The sequence below is a fragment of the Lynx canadensis genome, chromosome A2 (assembly GCF_007474595.2).
Source record: "Lynx canadensis isolate LIC74 chromosome A2, mLynCan4.pri.v2, whole genome shotgun sequence".
NCBI classification, from domain to species: domain Eukaryota; kingdom Metazoa; phylum Chordata; class Mammalia; order Carnivora; family Felidae; genus Lynx; species Lynx canadensis.
Genome location: NC_044304.2, coordinates 127,317,929 through 127,334,616, shown reverse-complemented (window position 1 = coordinate 127,334,616; position 16,688 = coordinate 127,317,929). Strand labels below are relative to the sequence as shown.

Sequence of the window (16,688 nt, the reverse complement as noted above, 5' to 3'; positions counted from 1 at the left end):
TTACCCATACACACTTGTATTTTTTTCTGCACATTTGGGGAATGGGAGATTCTAATTGATAATTCCTTCTAACCAAGAGCAGCGGCATAGCGGGTAGTTGGAGAGGTTCAGAGGGGAAACATCTCCTGCAAGATGCCCACCCCATCTTTCCACCTACAAGTCACAGATAGAGACAACCTGATACAGTGGTGATAGGTGACTTTTGCTTTCAACTGGGACACGATGTTAAGCCTTACTAAAAGAGAAACCTATAAAAAGGGAATTGGGTGCTGAGGCTGGACATACTATGTTTTTCCAGTGCTTTGGTACTGAATTCCAGTTTCTGCATTTATTCCCAAACCCTAAGTTTTCAAAAGGTCAAACTGTAACAAAATGCCTTCTGCCCTATGTTTATTCTGACCATATACTCTTTCTCTTTCTCTTTTTATGCCCCTAAGTCACCAATTCAATAACTTACTAAAATTGAGGCATAGGGTATAATGAAACAAATAAGGCTTAACACCAGCTCTACCAGCATCTGGATAACTGAGGACAAGTATTCAACCTCTCTGAGCTTCAGTTTAGCTACCAAGAGTTTTCCTTCAAGGAGCAAGGAAAGGAAGCACAGAATAATGGTTAGATAAGCCCTCTGGCTTCTTGAGCTCCACTTCCCACTATACAGGATCACAGAAGCAAATGATAGGAGGCACCGTCCTGATTCTGTCATGCTCAGAAACTGGTAGTTTATTTCAAATGTTTTTGGCAGTTTTATTAAAATAAAACACAAATTTATATTTACACATATTTTCCTATTATACACATTTAACTATTCAAAATATAAAATACAGGGGCGCCTGGGTGGCTCAGTTGGTTAAGCGTCCGACTTCGGCTCAGGTCATGATCTCGCAGTCTGTGAGTTCAAGCCCTGCGTCGGGCTCTGTGCTGACAGATCAGAGCCTGGAGTCTGTTTCAGATTCTGTGTCTCCCTCTCTCTCTGACCCTCCCCCGTTCATGCTCTGTCTCTCCCTATCTCAAAAATAAATAAACGTTAAAAAAAATTCAAAACAAAACAAAACAAAATATAAAATACATTAAAAAAAAATCCAAGTTGACTTGGGATTTCTGACTGCTTATAATCTAGATAAAAGGTTTTCAAACTACAGGCTAAGAGCCAAATCCCATCTGCCAGCTGATTTTGTAAGTGAAGTTTTATTAGAACACAGCCACACATATCTGTTCGTGTATGATCTGTGGCTGCTTTCCTGCTACAATGACAGTTGAGCGATCATGGGAGGGACTATATGACCTACAAACTCAAAAATATTTACTATGTTTTTTAACAACAAAAAAAGTTTTTTCCAGTCTCTGATTATAAATTGAAGGACTTATTTATTTATAAAGATTTTATTTATAGGGAGAGAGCATGTGCACACGGGTGAGGACATGATGGGGGGAGTGGCAGAGAGAGAGGAGACAGAGAATCCCAAGTGGGCTCCACACCAATAGCATGAGGCTCGAACCTACAACCCCAAGATCAAGAGTCACACACTCCACCAACTGAGCCAGCCAGGCCCTGTGAAATCAATTTATTTAGATGGGCAGGAATTCATTCATGGGTTCCAGTGGTGCCAACAAGACAACAGCATATAAGACTGGAAGCTTTTATAATTAGAAGTCGTAGCTGATCTGGCTTCTAACCCCACCTTCTATAGAATATGTACTATGAGATAGAGAGAATTAAAGCTTGGCATGATGTCAAACATAGGCAATGTCAATAAATGTTCAGTCTCTTCATTTAAACAGGTATTAAAATGAATATCAGCTTTTCCTCTATGCTCTGTTTCATTTCAGAAGTGAAAAAGAGCAAAGGAGAGCAGTCAGGAGTGTCACTGATAAAACAAGACAATGAAAGGCCTCTGTATAATTTTGTTTGAACACAGACAAAAACAAGGTCGCTGGGCCACACATGAAGTACCGTACATCCCCTTCCTTAGTTAAAATTAATGACTGAAACATAAAATTGCCTTTGCTTTCTGGCAACATCCAGTATAGCGCCAACCCCTACTTCTTGACACCCTCCCCTAAATCACTCCATCAAAGCCCAAAATTCTATGATAGATTGTTTCTAACACTATCTTATTGAGTTAGCCCGTGGGCCCCCATGGTGTGTTTTCTCCCTCCCTGCAATGAGTAATAAACCAGAGTTTTTAAACTATAGGTATCCACGTGGTCTTTGATTGAATGTCATTGACAGATGAGACAGTGAGATGAGAATAGTTTCAGGTTTATTGTAGGAACTATAAACTCTACAGTGGTTGTAGGAGGGAAGAAGGATGATAATTATTGAATAATACTGTGTCCTAGGCATTTTGCATATGTCAATACTTTGGATCCTTACAATTCTCATTTGAGTTAGATGTGATCTCTCTTTTACGGACACAAAAGCTGAGGCTTGTTGGAGTTGACCAAGGTGTGGGGCATGGCAGGTGTGTTTGTCACTTAGAAGTATACAAAGGCCGAAAGATTCATGATTTTTTACAAAGAAAGCATAGCTTTTAAAAGGAATAAGGCCTATATCTCCCCCTATGATAGCCTCTCTTGTATGTATGCACAGTACTGGGTATTGGGGCCAGGATGCACAGATTGTCTCTCTGAATATTCCTTCTCTCAGGCCACTGGATCGGAATCTATGGGGAGACTTAGAAATTGGTGCTTTTAACAAGTTGTTCAGGTGCTTCCAATACAGACACACCTGGAGAATCACTGCGTTAATGTAATGGACTGCCACATTCCTTGTCAGTCCTTCAAATTTCACACATCAAGTCTCAGTTGAGAGTCCCAACCTTCTGACCCCTCTGTCTTCACTGACCTTCCTACTCATGAAATTACCCCAGCTCTTAGAGTCCACATCATGCAACTCATGCCCGAATACAGAGGCTGCTGGAGAAAACTCAAACAAAATTCACTTCCCTGACCTGCAACAGTATCCAGGTGACCTTAATCTTTCATTTTGTCATTATCAACATAAAGTAAAAATTATCTAAACCTAACCTGGAACAGAGTTTTTCTGTGTAATCCACTTCACTATGTTCTTTTGGGAAGCAATTAGTATTCCTGATAAAATGCTTTCAATTTTTTTCTAATAAGTCTTAATGGTATTAAGACCTGGTATAGAAAACTAGCTACTTATACAAGCTACCTATACATCATCTGGCTAATGATTTTTACTCAACATTCTTTTTCTTTTTATGCAATCTAACAAAAATTATCTAACCACTTTTTTCTTGTTAATGTCTCTGCCAAGAGCAACATCTTAGAATTGGCCTCTTCTAGATCTTTTTCTCTGAACAAAATTTGACATTAAACTTTCAAGTTCTTTTCATTGAATTTTTTTTCTTTTTTTTTTTTAATATATGAAATTTATTGTCAAATTGGTTTCCATACAACACCCAGTGCTCATCCCAAAAGATTCCCTCTTCAATACCCATCACCCACCCTCCCTTCCCTCCCACCCCCCATCAACCCTCAGTTTGTTCTCAGTTTTTAACAGTCTCTTATGCTTTGGCTCTCTCCCACTCTAACCTCTTTTTTTTTTTTTTCCTTCCCCTCCCCCATAGGTTTCTGTTAAGTTTCTCAGGATCCACATAAGAGTGAAACCATATGGTATCTGTCTTTCTCTGTATGGCTTATTTCACTTAGCATCACACTCTCCAGTTCCATCCACGTTGCTACAAAGGGCCATATTTCGTTCTTTCTCATTGCCACGTAGTACTCCATTGTGTATATAAACCACAATTTCTTTATCCATTCATCATTTGATGGACATTTAGGCTCTTTCCATAATTTGGCTATTGTTGAGAGTGCTGCTATCAACATTGGGGTACAAGTGCCCCTATGCATCAGTACTCCTGTATCCCTTGGGTAAATTCCTAGCAGTGCTATTGCTGGGTCATAGGGTAGGTCTATTTTTAATTTTCTGAGGAACCTCCACACTGTTTTCATTAAATTTTCTTTAAAAATTTAGTAGTAAAATAAAGATTATTATACCTATCTCCTGCTTAGAAGCCATAAAAATTTTGACAAATACAGATCCTCATGATGACATGATCTTTGCATTTGTTTTACATGGATAAATTGTAGCTTTCCAAATATATTATTGTCTCCTAGACAGAAGGGGTCATAAACATCTTTGAATATTTCCACATGCCTCTCTACCTATAATATTAACAAAGAACGAAGTAGATAATAATCCCTATTTTACTATTCATTTTTTTTCCTGAAAACAAGAAAAAGTTTTATTTGACATTTGCTTCATGGGAAGAGATCTGAAACAGGCCAATTTAGCAATTTTGTTCTTGGTAGAGATATTTTTAGGATATATTGTAAATAATGTGGTGTATGGAAAGAGAGAGACTGGGGGAGTGGATTGATGAAATTTTTTAATTTAATTCTTGCATATCATGTGCAAATCCCAACTAAAGCTTTTCTAAGTCAGGCTCCTGCATAGAATAAAGTCTGTGCTAGATATGGTCAGTGCTCTGCAAAGAGATTACAACCTAGGGGAAAGAGAAGACTTGCATTAAAATAGTCTTAGGCACTGTGTGATAAATTACATGAGTGCCATTGTACAGGTGTGAAATAATAAGAAACACATATATTTGTCTCTACCCCCAGTCCCTGACACAGAACTCCTAACTCCTTGTAAAATCCTAAGTGATAAGAGCACTCAGAACATGGTGACTCCGGGTGGGCTCCCAGATGGCTTCTGTATGGGGAGGTAGTCACCAGAAAGACCAAATCCCAAATTTTCAGTCCCATCCCATCCTCCAGAGAGGGGAGAAGGACTGGAAATGGAGTTCATAATTGATCAATCCCAAAAGTAGGGGCTTTGGAGAGCTTTCAGGTTGGTGAGCATATCCACACTGGCAGGGCATCTCCCCTGACTCAATAGGGACAAGCTCCAGGGCTCAGGGTCCCTCCCAAGACCTTGCTTTATGTATCTCTTCATCTGGCTGTTCATTTGTAACCTTTATAATATCCTTTAATAAACTGGTATATGTAAGTTAAGTGTTTCTTGAGTTCTGTAAGATGCTTTAGCAAATTAATCAAATCTGAGAAGGGAGTAGTGGAAGACTGTGTTTTGCAGCCAAATCTGACAGAGTGATGTGCACCATGAGGACCTACTACTTGTGATTGGTATCTGAAGCAGGCTGGGAGCAGTTTTTTGGGACTTGGCCTTTAACCTGTGGGGTCTGACTCTATCTCCAGGTAGACAGTGTCAGATCGAGTTAAATTATAGGCCACAGCTGGTGTTGTGGAGAAATACTTGATGTGGGAAGAGAAGGCTCTGTACATTTGTTAACCAGAAATGTCAGAATTGAGGTATTCTGTATTAGTAGTAAAGGACACACCCATAAAAGGGAAAGAGTGGGTGGTTTTTCTAATACATCAGGTGACACAGAAAGAGGAGAACATTTCCATCTGTCAATGTCAGTGAAGGCCCTAAGACGTAGTTGCTGTGCTGGTTTTGACAACTAGGAGTCCCAGAGGGGAAAATGAGGCAGCAGTGGTCTAGGTATGGATCACAATTTTACAAAGAAGATAATGTGTAATATGCATTTGGGGAAAGATGAGATATTCTAATAATATCTCAGGGGGAACAGATTGGAGAATAGTGGGAGATAATTCATGTCAGGTGTTCTCAGACTAGACCCCAATATTTTCAAACCAGAGATCGCTGGGAGCCAGAATAGACAGGTGATTTATTTTTTCATGTGATTCTAACAATAGAACCAAGAATTTATCTTTCCAGAAAAGAGCAGATACTGTGATTCCATTTATCTGAAGGATTTAGAGTAGTCAACATGAAAGAGACAGACAGTAGAATGGTGGTTACCAGGGTGTGAGTAGATAGTAGGGATTTATTGTTTAAGGGGTACAGAGATTCAGTTTGGGATGATGAAAAAGTTTTGGAGATGGATAGTGGTGATGGTTGCATAATAATGTAGCTATATTTAATGCAACTGAACAGTACACTTAAACATGGTTAAAATGGTAAATTTTGTGTATTCTTTAGCAAAATAAAAATAAGAAACAGGAAAATAATTTGTCTTTAGGACAGACACTTGCTTTAGTCAAGAAAGGATAATTTTGGTGAGCTTTCTCGTAGTACAACTAGAAGGTACTGAAGATGCTTCATATGTGGATGGACTGAATTTCTGTTCAATAGGCCTTGCTCTTTAGAGATGATTATGGAACAAACTTATTTTTGATACACTCTAAACAGAGCTTCACATAGGAAGGGAGAAACCTGAATTTGTCGATGTGAAGGTAAGAAGAGAAGTGTTCTGCCCTAGAATCATGAGTAGGCCTCAGTAGCATGGCCACACCCCAGGGCTAATGAGAGGTAGCTGTTGGATACCTCCACAAAGAAGTAGTAATGCCCACATCAGGTGATCCTAACTTTAACTTTTTCATTTCCTTCTACAAAATTGTAATTTTTAAGTTATCATCAAGCCTTCAATATAGTTCACAGGCCAGCAAACCACAGCCGGTGGACCAGCCACCTGTTTTTATAAGTAAAGTTTTTATCTCATCACAGATACTTGTTTATGTATTATCTGTGGCTGCTTTTGCATGACACCTACAGAGCTGAGTAGTTGTGGCAGAGATTGTATGGTCTATGAAACCTAAGATGTTTATTATCTAGTCCTTCCAAGAAAAAGTTTGCAGAAAAATTTGTTATAGATTCAAGTCAGTTGTGTTTGAGAGGGAACCAGAGGTGCCTTGTTCACTTTCTGGAATGAAGCCAGCCAGAAAGGTGCAGAGGTGGGGTGCCTGGCTGGCTCCATTGGTTGAGAATCCAACTCTTGATCTCGGCTCAGATCATGATTTCATGATTCATGAGATCGAGCCTCACATCAGTCTCTGTGCTGACAGCACGGAGCCTGCTTGGGATTCTCTCTCTCCCTGTCTCTCTCTGCCCTTCCCCTGCTTGATCACTCTCAAAATAAATAAATAAATATTTTAAAAAAGAAAAGAAAAGAAAGAAAGGTGCAGAAGTGATCTGCAGATAGATCCCAGGGCAGCAGTCAGATGAGAGGCACCCGCTGCTTTGGGCTTATAGAACACTGAAGCACAGCCCAGAATATCTCAAAAATCCTTCAGGAAGGGACGGAGCTTCCTGTCATAACTTAAGCCAGACCTTGGACCTTAAATATAATTGGGTTATATATTTGAGATCCCATTTATGAAGGTTTGGAATTTTGGACTCTATGTAGGACTAATCTCAATCCCTAAGGAGATCCAGGAATATGACTTTAGCACAACCTCTAACAGTTGAACAAGTGGTGTTATTTAATGCAGCATGACACTGCACAGGCATGCTCTGTAATTACATCCCAAAGTGAATAGTTTGTTGCTATTTACCTAACAGCTTTTGCAGTGGAGGGGGAGTGAAAGCAAGGAAGGAGGTGGGATGCACTTTTTTGAATAAGGACAATTCAGGCATAACTCCAGATGTACACAGGACTGCGCAGGCTTTTCATTAACATTTCTTAAATTTTTTAAATCTTAAGATTTAAATTTCCCTAGAGTAGTGAATGAATCACTAGCCAGCTATTGTAAATTGGATTCCCCTTTCATAAAATGAAATTATTCCTAGATAGAGAAGAGAGGTACATTTCAATTGCAACTCATTCTCTACCCTGTGTAGCTGTGGGGAATCCCAAGTGAATGGTGCTCAGATTTTGGCATCATCATTTGGCAAGGCAATGGAAATCAGGCTGAACTTCTTTATCAGAGAACAGAGTGTTACTGTAAGTACTGTTAGATCTGAGTTTTGGATTGCCTGTTTACGTGTAATGCTCTAGCTGGTACAACCAACTACCTGGTCTTAGCAGGAAGGGCTCAGACGCTGAGCATGCTGCTATTCCTTAATCAAACACCACTTTCCATCACTCCCTCCCACAGACTAGGTTACTGGAACATCTGTAACTTGTGAATTAAATTCAACAAACTTCACTCTTGTTAAAAAAGATGACTTAATCCCCAGGAACTGCAATCTTTAGTTGACCAAGTATTTTGAAATCACGGTTATGTCCAAAGTTGAAAAGAGAAGCAATCTTTGGCCTTAGCAATGATTGTTTTTAGAGCATTTTGGGTGCTAGGCCTTCAATGTGTCTGTAATTATGTGCCATAATAGGATTATCTTTTCATTCATTCATTCATTCATTCATTCATTCATTCAAATATACATTCCAGAGATGTTGAGCACTTAGTATGTGGCATATTTTTAGGAAAGAAACTGCTTAGGTTAAATTCGATTATGGTTATCATGACTAATACCATTGTCATCAAAAATAAGATAAGACCATAAGAATATTTGATTAATATTTTGATATCATTCATACCAGATTTGAAGACACTTTGCAAAGTAATATCTCAAAAAATGTCTGACTAATTGCAGAATTTTTGTCAAAGCTATTATTTGGAAGGATATTACTGATTTGTGCATATTACAAACTTCTTTAGTATATTTTTGACATGTTATTTTGGTCATAATGTGCTAATAACATCTATTGTAGTGTTAGCACAGTGGCTTAGACATAGTAGACATCCAATAAACATTTCATTGAATTTTAGATTTGGAAAGCATCTTTAGGAATCATCTAGTCCTGTGGTCCTTGACCTTAAATTGGGTTTTGAACCCCTCAAAAATCTGATGAAATATGTGGGCTTTTTTTCTCATTAAGAAGTAGCATATTTACATACACTCAGACTCTTGTATACAACATAGGTGGATCACCCTATGTATCATCCACAAACTCCTACATCTTCCACTTTATAATTGTTGGAAATCATTGCCTAGAACAGGAGTTGGAAAGCTATGGCCCTGAGGCCAAATATAGCTCATCTCCCATTTTTGTATCGCCTGTGAGCTAAAGATGGTTTTTACATTTTTGAATGGTTTCATATTATTTTCAATTTTGCCTCCTGGATGGCAAAACCTAAATTATTTACTATCTTGTCCTTTATAGAAAAAATTTGGCAAGCCCTGGCCTAAAATGGTTGGAAAATATTTTCTAAATCACTCAGCCAATTACTAGAAAACAGAAGACTAGAATTCATACCACTTGATTCCTCATTTATTGTTCTTCTCATTACTCCTGTTGATCAGTTAAAATATTGACTGATTGATTGACTTAAACCCAATAAAAAATATAACAAGGAGTTGTAAATCTGGAGTCCTTAATAAAATTTCTTAGACAAATAATTATGCAGTTGTATAGGAAGTTGAAATCCAGGAATTAAGTGACCCATCCAAAATTATATTACAAATTTGTTAAGCAAGATTAAACTCAAACTCAAGTTGTATATTACTGACTTACTTTTTTAAAGTTTACATTATATTTATTTCACATATTTGAAGTGCAATACTTCTTGCAATTCTGTGATTTTAAAGTTGTTTTCAGATTCCCTCTGTCATGTAGTACTGCAAAAATAGGATAAAAGAATCATAATAACCATTATTACACATATTACTTTGAATATACTTCTTTTAGAAATTTCAAAGTGCCTGACTGCTGTTGATTGTTTTCTTCTATTGATTAAGGCTGCCAGAATAGTTTTAAACCATATGTGAGAATATTACCAATAATAGAGCTTAAAGATTTTCAGAGGAAAAAAACACTTAAAATATAAACATTTTAATAATATGTAAATGCAATATCAAATGCCCAAAGGCCTCTATGATGGTTTTAACAAGACTCTCTTTTTTTCTTTTTTCTTGACAGATTCCAAAACCACTTTTGTTCATTTTTGACCACATATAAAAACTGGGTGTCACCTTCAGAGCAGTGTGTACTACATGGCAAGAACTGGACAATTCCTTTTCTAAAGGAGGAATTGTGATCAAGAGGAAATAAGCTTGCTTTGTACAGCGAGACTGAAGATTCTGAATTAGAACTTCAATGGTAAGTTCAGTATGTTCTCTTCACGCATAACCTTCATTCATGAGCGCCCCACTCCAGGTCTTCCGCACTTACCTGAAAAAGCCAGACTTCTCAGGGAGGTACTGAGATGGGCCACCTGTCTGAATTCCAGATGGGATTCTTTTCTAGTAATAAGTCTGCTTGGGCACTTCCACGGACTGCGTGCATTCGAAAGGCCCAGCCAGTTCACTAAACCAAAAGGAAACTGGTATGTTCGAAGTTCCGTAAGAGCGTCAACAGCAACCACAAAACCTCAAAACTATTTCAAACACACTAGCGTTGAAAAACCAGGCTCTTAAAAAGATGAACAGTAATCCAAGTTGCAAAATGACAACAAGGCCAACTGTCAAGAAATATTAAGGTTTTAGGACTACTGTAAGAATCCATTAAGGAAAAAAAATGGTATTATCAAAAACAAAAAGGGGAGATAAACTGTGTGTTGTGTTTGGGATGAAAGATTGTATATGTAGTATTTCCCTTCGAAAATTGACAGAGTTGTTCTGTCACCCACTGGGGACCTAGAACTACTATTCTTATCATGTATTTTGGTGATTAGCTCTGTCATGGATATATAATATTGCCTATGATATGACACTGAACAGTTGATTTACTTAGAGTGAGAGAGAGGATGGTTCAAGCAGAGACCATTAGAATGGCAGAGTAAGGGAGTACATTTGTCCACAGCCTTGCTTTTTAGACTCTTAACATTATCTCCAAAAGAAGATAAGCACACAGTCACAGAGATAAACGGCAAGTATTTGAAAGAAAAGTAAGTTCCTCAAACTGCTCTAATTTGTCTAGCTTATTATGCAGCACTGTAATAGTCTAGAAATATTATAATTATTGTGTAAATTACATGATAATTTTGCATAGAAATCTGTGAGTTAAAATGCTAATTTGTTAAATATCAACATTTTAAATATACTCCAGTTTTTAGCTCTAATTTGACATTTCTGCATTAAAAAAAAGAGAAAAGCGAGCATCAAACACACCATCCCTGGGTTCTCTCTACTTTCAAGGCCCTAATTAGAATTATGATTTTGGTAATTTCTGATGATTTCTGGTTTCCTGTCAAATGCTGAAGAATATTCTAGGCAAACAGTTTGCAATCCCTGTTTCCTATTGTTCACATTTCTTGTTTTACGCCTAGTATTATTAGTGCATCTGACTGTTGTTTTTTAGTTTCAAGGGAAGGCCTCTTTGTCTGGAAAGTCTTCAGCTGCAGCAGGTGTGCCCTTTTTGTGTTATAGGAATAAAAATGTTATATGTTTCAAAATAACTCAAACTGCAGGAATTTTAATTTTTAGTAATGGTAGAGAAGACTGTTCCAGACACACCCACCTTCTAAGAACAACTAAAAAAAAAAAAAAAAAAGGATAGAATATAAAACCTATTGGTTTGAAGGCTATAGAAAGCTGGCCAGGTCATGAGAACCTGAAAAAGCAAAATCCCCAAGAAAAGAGAAGTACAAAGGGTGAACCTGATTTTTAATTCTAGTTTTCACTCAAGGTGTTTCTGATTTGTAAGTGGCCACTGAGAGGCAGAGAAATTGAGCAGAAAGGGGTAGTTAGGAAGCTCAGAAGTGAAGGACACCTGTTTAGGGGCAAAATTAGGATCCAAGGACCACAAAGAAGGTGGCACCCTTATAGTCAAGCTTTTAAGTGGGACCTTTACAGGACTTCACCTTTGGAGAAGGCATGAACTAGAAATGCTATGTCATCACAAGATTAGAGCCAAATTTCTAATCTACTAAATTAGTTAGGTAAATAGATAATCAGTGAATAGATTAAGGGATTCATCATCATCTTAACAGCCTCCCTCTTACCATGAGCAAAAGTTATCTCTGGAGGGGCACCTGGGTGGCTCAGTCGGTTAAAACCTCCCACTCTTGATTTTGTCTCAGGTCATGATCTCACAGTTCGTGAGATCACACTCTGTACTGGCAGCATGGAGCCTGTGTGGGATTCTCTCTCTGCCTCTCTCTGCCTCTCTCTGCCTCTCCCCTGCTCACACACACACTCTCTCTCCCTTTATAAATAAATAAATAAACACTTAAAAAAAGTAATTTCTGGAGCAAAAAAAAAAAAATTCTAGAGAATGATAACACTTTCTAAATCAGTAAATTAGCTCTGAAAATTTTTGCATGTATTGTTCAAGGTTCTGTTAAAAAAAAAATATATATATATATATATATAATTTGAAGATACAATTGGCTTTATTTTTTAAAGTTTATTTGTTTAACTTGAGATAGAGATTGGGGGAGGGGGGCAGAGAGAAGGGAGAGAGAGAATTCTAGGCAGGCTCCACACTGTGCTGTCAGTGCAGAGCCCCATGTGGGGCTCAATCTCATACTGTGAGATCATGACCTGAGCCAAAATCAAGATCAGATGCTTAACCCACTGAGCCATCTAGGCACCCCTATAATTGGTCTTATTAAATGACCCATGAATCAGGCAGCATCCCATCTAGCAAGTAGAGGGGAGTTCCTCAAGTTTCAATTGATATTAATAGGCATACTTATGTCAGAAGATAAGACCTAATAACCAAAATCACGAAAATAAACCTAAAATAGAAACAAATGCATAAGGAGATACAGATTGAAGGACTTTAAAATAACTGATTAATAGTTTGAAGAAATAAGGTGAAATGCAGAGAATTTTACATTTCTTTTGGGAATCTAGCTTTTAAAATTCAAATGGAAATTCTGAAACAGAAAAATAAAATAATAAAATTAAATACTCAATTGATGGGGCTAATAGAAGATGAGACACAGAAAATGGAGCTAGAATAAATCAGAAGAAAATATCAGATTGAAGAACAGAGGAGGGAAGAAAGGATAAAAATTACACAAAATCACACAGAAGACACAGGGGAAAGTCCTAACATGCCCAGAATTGGTGTCCTAGAAAGAGAGAAGAGAAAGAATTAGATAGAACCAATATTTAAAGAGGTAATAAGATAAATAATTATACAAACCCCCAATATAATAGTATCTAAATGAGTGAGCAATCACAAACAAAGGTTTTAGACCACATGAAAAAAAGTACATGACACTAAATGTTAAGAAACACACTTGAAATGCAACACACAAAAAAAACTAAAATAGATGAATGAAAAAAATTTTAAGGCCAATATAACTATCTATATTTTATATATTTATCAGGCAAATTAGACTATAAGGCAAGACACTTTATTGGCAATAAACACAGGAAATTTTATTATGATAAAAGAGTTAATATTTCCAAAATGTTATAGTTGTATATTTGTTACACTTAATAATGAGTTTCAACATATGTAAAGCAAAATAATGATGCAACTAAAAGGAAAATGGACAAATCCATTATCATAGGGAGATTTTTAACAGATGTCTCTTAGTAACTGATACACCAAACAGACAAAAATTCAACATGGATACAGTAGATTTGAACAATGCAATAAATAAACTTGACCTTATTTACATACCTTATACTCAGCAAATGCAAAATTCATATCAAATGCCAAGCCAGTTAACCAAATGATGAATCTAAAAGAAACCTTAAAAAATATCAAAAAGTAAAATTATACAGAGCACATTTTCTGACAACAGTGAAGTTAGGATAGAAATCAATAATGAAACAAGATAATATTAAAAATTTTATATTTGAAAAATACTCAATAAACTTTTAAGTAATTCAAACACTAAGAGAATGAATACAAATGAAAATTAGGAGATATTTTTCTTTGAATTATAGTGAAAGTTCAATGTATCAGAACTTTTAGAATACAGCTATAGACATACTTAAATGCTTTTACTAGGAGTAAAAAGCTGAAAATAACCTCTTTTCCTTTGGCTTGCCACTGGGCCCATGGGCCCAGTGGTATTGCCATGGGCCACCACCCACCCCGGTGTTACTGGTATTGTAAGAACAAGCAGCGTCCAAAGTCTTGTTTCTGCAGAGGTGTCCCTGATGCCAAGGTCCGCATCTTTGACCTTGGGCAGAAGAAGGCAGAACTGGAGCAGTTCCCACTGTGTGGCCACACAGTGCCAAAGGAATATGAGCAGCTCTCCTCTGAAGCCCTGGAGGCTGTCCGTATGTGTGCTAACAAGTACATGGTGAAAAGCTGTGGCAAAGATGGTTTTTGCATCCAAATGCGGTTCCATCCCTTCCACTTCATCCTTATCAACAAGATGTTGTCCTGTGCTGGAGCTGACAGGCTCCAGACAGGTGTGTGGGGTGCCTTTGGAAAGCCCCAGGGCACAGTGGCCAGGGTCCACATTGGCCAAGTCATCATGTCCACCAGTACCAAGGTACAGAACAAGGAGCATATGATTGAGACGCTATGCAGGGCCAAGTTCAAGTTCCTTGGCTGCCAGAAGATTCACATTTCCAAGAAGTGGGGCTTTACTAAGTTTAACGTGAATGAATTTGAAGACATGATGGCTGAAAAGTAGCTTATCCCAGATGGCTATGGCTTTGGTCAAATACATCCCTAATTGTGGCCCCTTGGACAAATGGTAGGCTCTGCACTCATGAGAACCTTGACACTGCCTGCTCCTTATTCACGCCCACAATAAACCCTGCTTCCTGTCAAAGAAAGAAAAAAGCTGAAAATAAATCATCCAAGTATCCATTTCCACTAGTTAAAAAAAAATTAGGCTGAGGCAACAGGCACATGAAAAGATGCTCAACGTCACACCTCAACAGGGAAATACAAATCAAAACCACACTGAGATATCACCTCACTCCAGTCAGAGTGGCTAAAATGAACCAAATAAGGAGACTATAGATGCTGGAGAGGATGTGGAGAAACGGGAAACTTCTTGCACTGTTGGTGGGAATGCAAACTGGTGCAGCCCCTCTGGAAAACAGTGTGGAGGTTCCTCAAAAAGTTAAAAATAGATCTACCCTATGACCCAGCAATAGCACTGCTAGGAATTTACCCAAGGGATACAGGAGTACTGATGCATAGGGGCACTTGTACTCCAATGTTGATAGCAGCACTTTCAACAATAGCCAAATTATGGAAAGAGCCTAAATGTCCATCAACCGATGAGTGGATAAAGAAGTTGTGTTTTAGGGGCTCCTGGGTGGCTCAGTCGGTTAAGCAACCGACTTCAGCTCAGGTCATGATCTCGCAGTTTGTGAGTTCAAGCCCTGCGTCGGGCTCTGTGCTGAGAGCTCAGAGCCTGGAGCCTGCTTCAGATTCTGTGTCTCCCCCTCTCTCTACCCCTCCCCTGCTCACGCTCTGTGTCTCTCTGTCTCTCAATAATAAATGTTAACAATTTTTTTTTTAAGTTGTGGTTTATATATACAATGGAATACTACTTGGCAATGAGAAAGAATGAAATACAGCCTTTTGTAGCAATGTGGATGGAACTGGAGAGTGTTATGATAAGTGAAATAAGTCATACAGAGAAAGACAGATACCATATGTTTTCACTCTTATGTGGATCCTGAGAAACTTAACAGAAGACCATGGGGGAGGGGAAGGAAAAAAAAAAGTTAGAGAGGAAGGGAGCCAAACCATAAGAAACTCTTAAAAACTGAGAATAAAATGGGGTTTGATGGGGGTTGGGAGGGAGGGGAAAGGGGGTGATGGGCATTGAGGAGAGCACCTGTTGGGATGGGCACTGGGTGTTGTATGGAAACCAATTTGACAATAGATTTCATATTAAAAAATAGTAAAAAAATAAACTTATTGTGGTAAACATAAAAAAAAATTAGGCCAAGGAAGAGCAAAAAGAAACAAATAATAAAATTAAAAACATATATCAGTAAAACATAAAACAAATGTGCTAGAGAAAATCTAATAATACATTTTAAAAGACATTAATTTCACAAATCCCTGGAAAGACAGATCAAGAAAAAAAGAAAGTGCACAAAATACCAATATCAAGAATGATTTTTTTATAACAAAGGGTCTTAACTATAGATCCCATTGTTAAGGAAATAAAAACAAAAGGATATCATATCAGTTTGGGGGTAATAATTTCGATGAAATGATTTAGAAAGCTATAATTTAGGGGTGCCTGGGTGGCTCAGTCAATTAAGTGTCTGACTTTGGCTCAGGTCATGATTTCATGGCTATGGGTTCAAGACCCACATTGGGCTCTGTGCTGATGGCTCTGACAGCTCGGAACCTGGAGCCTGCTTCAGATTCTGTCTTAGTCTCTCTCTGCCCCTCCCCCACTCGCACTCTGTCTCTTTCTCTCTGTCAAATATAAATAGATATTTTTTTAAAAAGCCATAATTTACCAAAACGGTTAAAGTGGCACAGGAAGAAATATAAAATGCAAATAATTTAGTATCTACTAAATGAATTGAATCTGTAACTAAAACCCTATGAAAGAAATTTCCATGTCCATCAATTTTACTAATCAGTTCCTCCAAATATTTAGAAATAAACTCGACCTTACATATACTATTCCATAGCTCAGAAAAAGAGAAAAATTTTCCAAGTTATTTGTTGAGGTCATAATTTTCATAGCAAATACTGGTAAGAACATTACAATAAAGGCCTAAGAGAGACTAACTTTCATTTATATAGACACAAAGCCTGTACAAAATATTAGCAAAGCAAATCCAGTGATATAACAAAAATGATAATATATTATGGTCAGGTGAGAATTATTCCAGGAAGGCAAGATAGTCTAACGTGAAAAATCAATGAATGCAATTTACCACATAAACCAAATAAAGGAGAACAATCATATGATCATCTCAAATAGAGACCAAA

The 16,688-nt window shown here is 37.6% G+C and overlaps 2 protein-coding genes and 1 long non-coding RNA gene across 4 annotated transcripts in view; 2 read left to right on the top strand and 1 right to left on the bottom strand.

Annotated features, from left to right (window-relative positions):
- The window catches only part of GPR141 (G protein-coupled receptor 141), a 44,828-nt gene extending 34,498 nt beyond the window's left edge, over positions 1-10,330 (bottom strand). Inside the window, exons 1-2 of one of the 2 annotated variants that reach the window (XM_030308237.1) lie at positions 10,026-10,330; positions 9,369-9,472 (exon numbers count right to left, since the gene is read on the bottom strand). The gene's annotated coding sequence lies outside the window, so the exon portion shown is untranslated. The remainder of the gene's footprint in view (positions 1-9,368; positions 9,473-10,025) is intronic. The other variant, XM_030308236.1, reaches the window with a different exon arrangement.
- LOC115509083 overlaps positions 1-16,688 on the top strand; it is a 63,982-nt gene that overhangs the window by 13,579 nt on the left and 33,715 nt on the right. Inside the window, exon 2 of the long non-coding RNA XR_003967228.1 lies at positions 9,774-9,953. This is a non-coding gene — a long non-coding RNA (uncharacterized LOC115509083). The remainder of the gene's footprint in view (positions 1-9,773; positions 9,954-16,688) is intronic.
- LOC115509081 (60S ribosomal protein L10-like) lies at positions 12,386-14,649 on the top strand. The gene has a single exon (XM_030308238.1). The coding sequence runs from the start codon at positions 13,837-13,839 to the stop codon at positions 14,401-14,403; it is 567 nt and encodes a 188-aa protein (XP_030164098.1). The 5' UTR covers positions 12,386-13,836; the 3' UTR covers positions 14,404-14,649.

Excerpts from the sequence above, each read along its gene's own strand:
- LOC115509081 (XM_030308238.1), top strand. The coding sequence starts at position 13,837 with ATGGGCCACCACCCACCCCGGTGTTACTGGTATTGTAAGAACAAGCAG.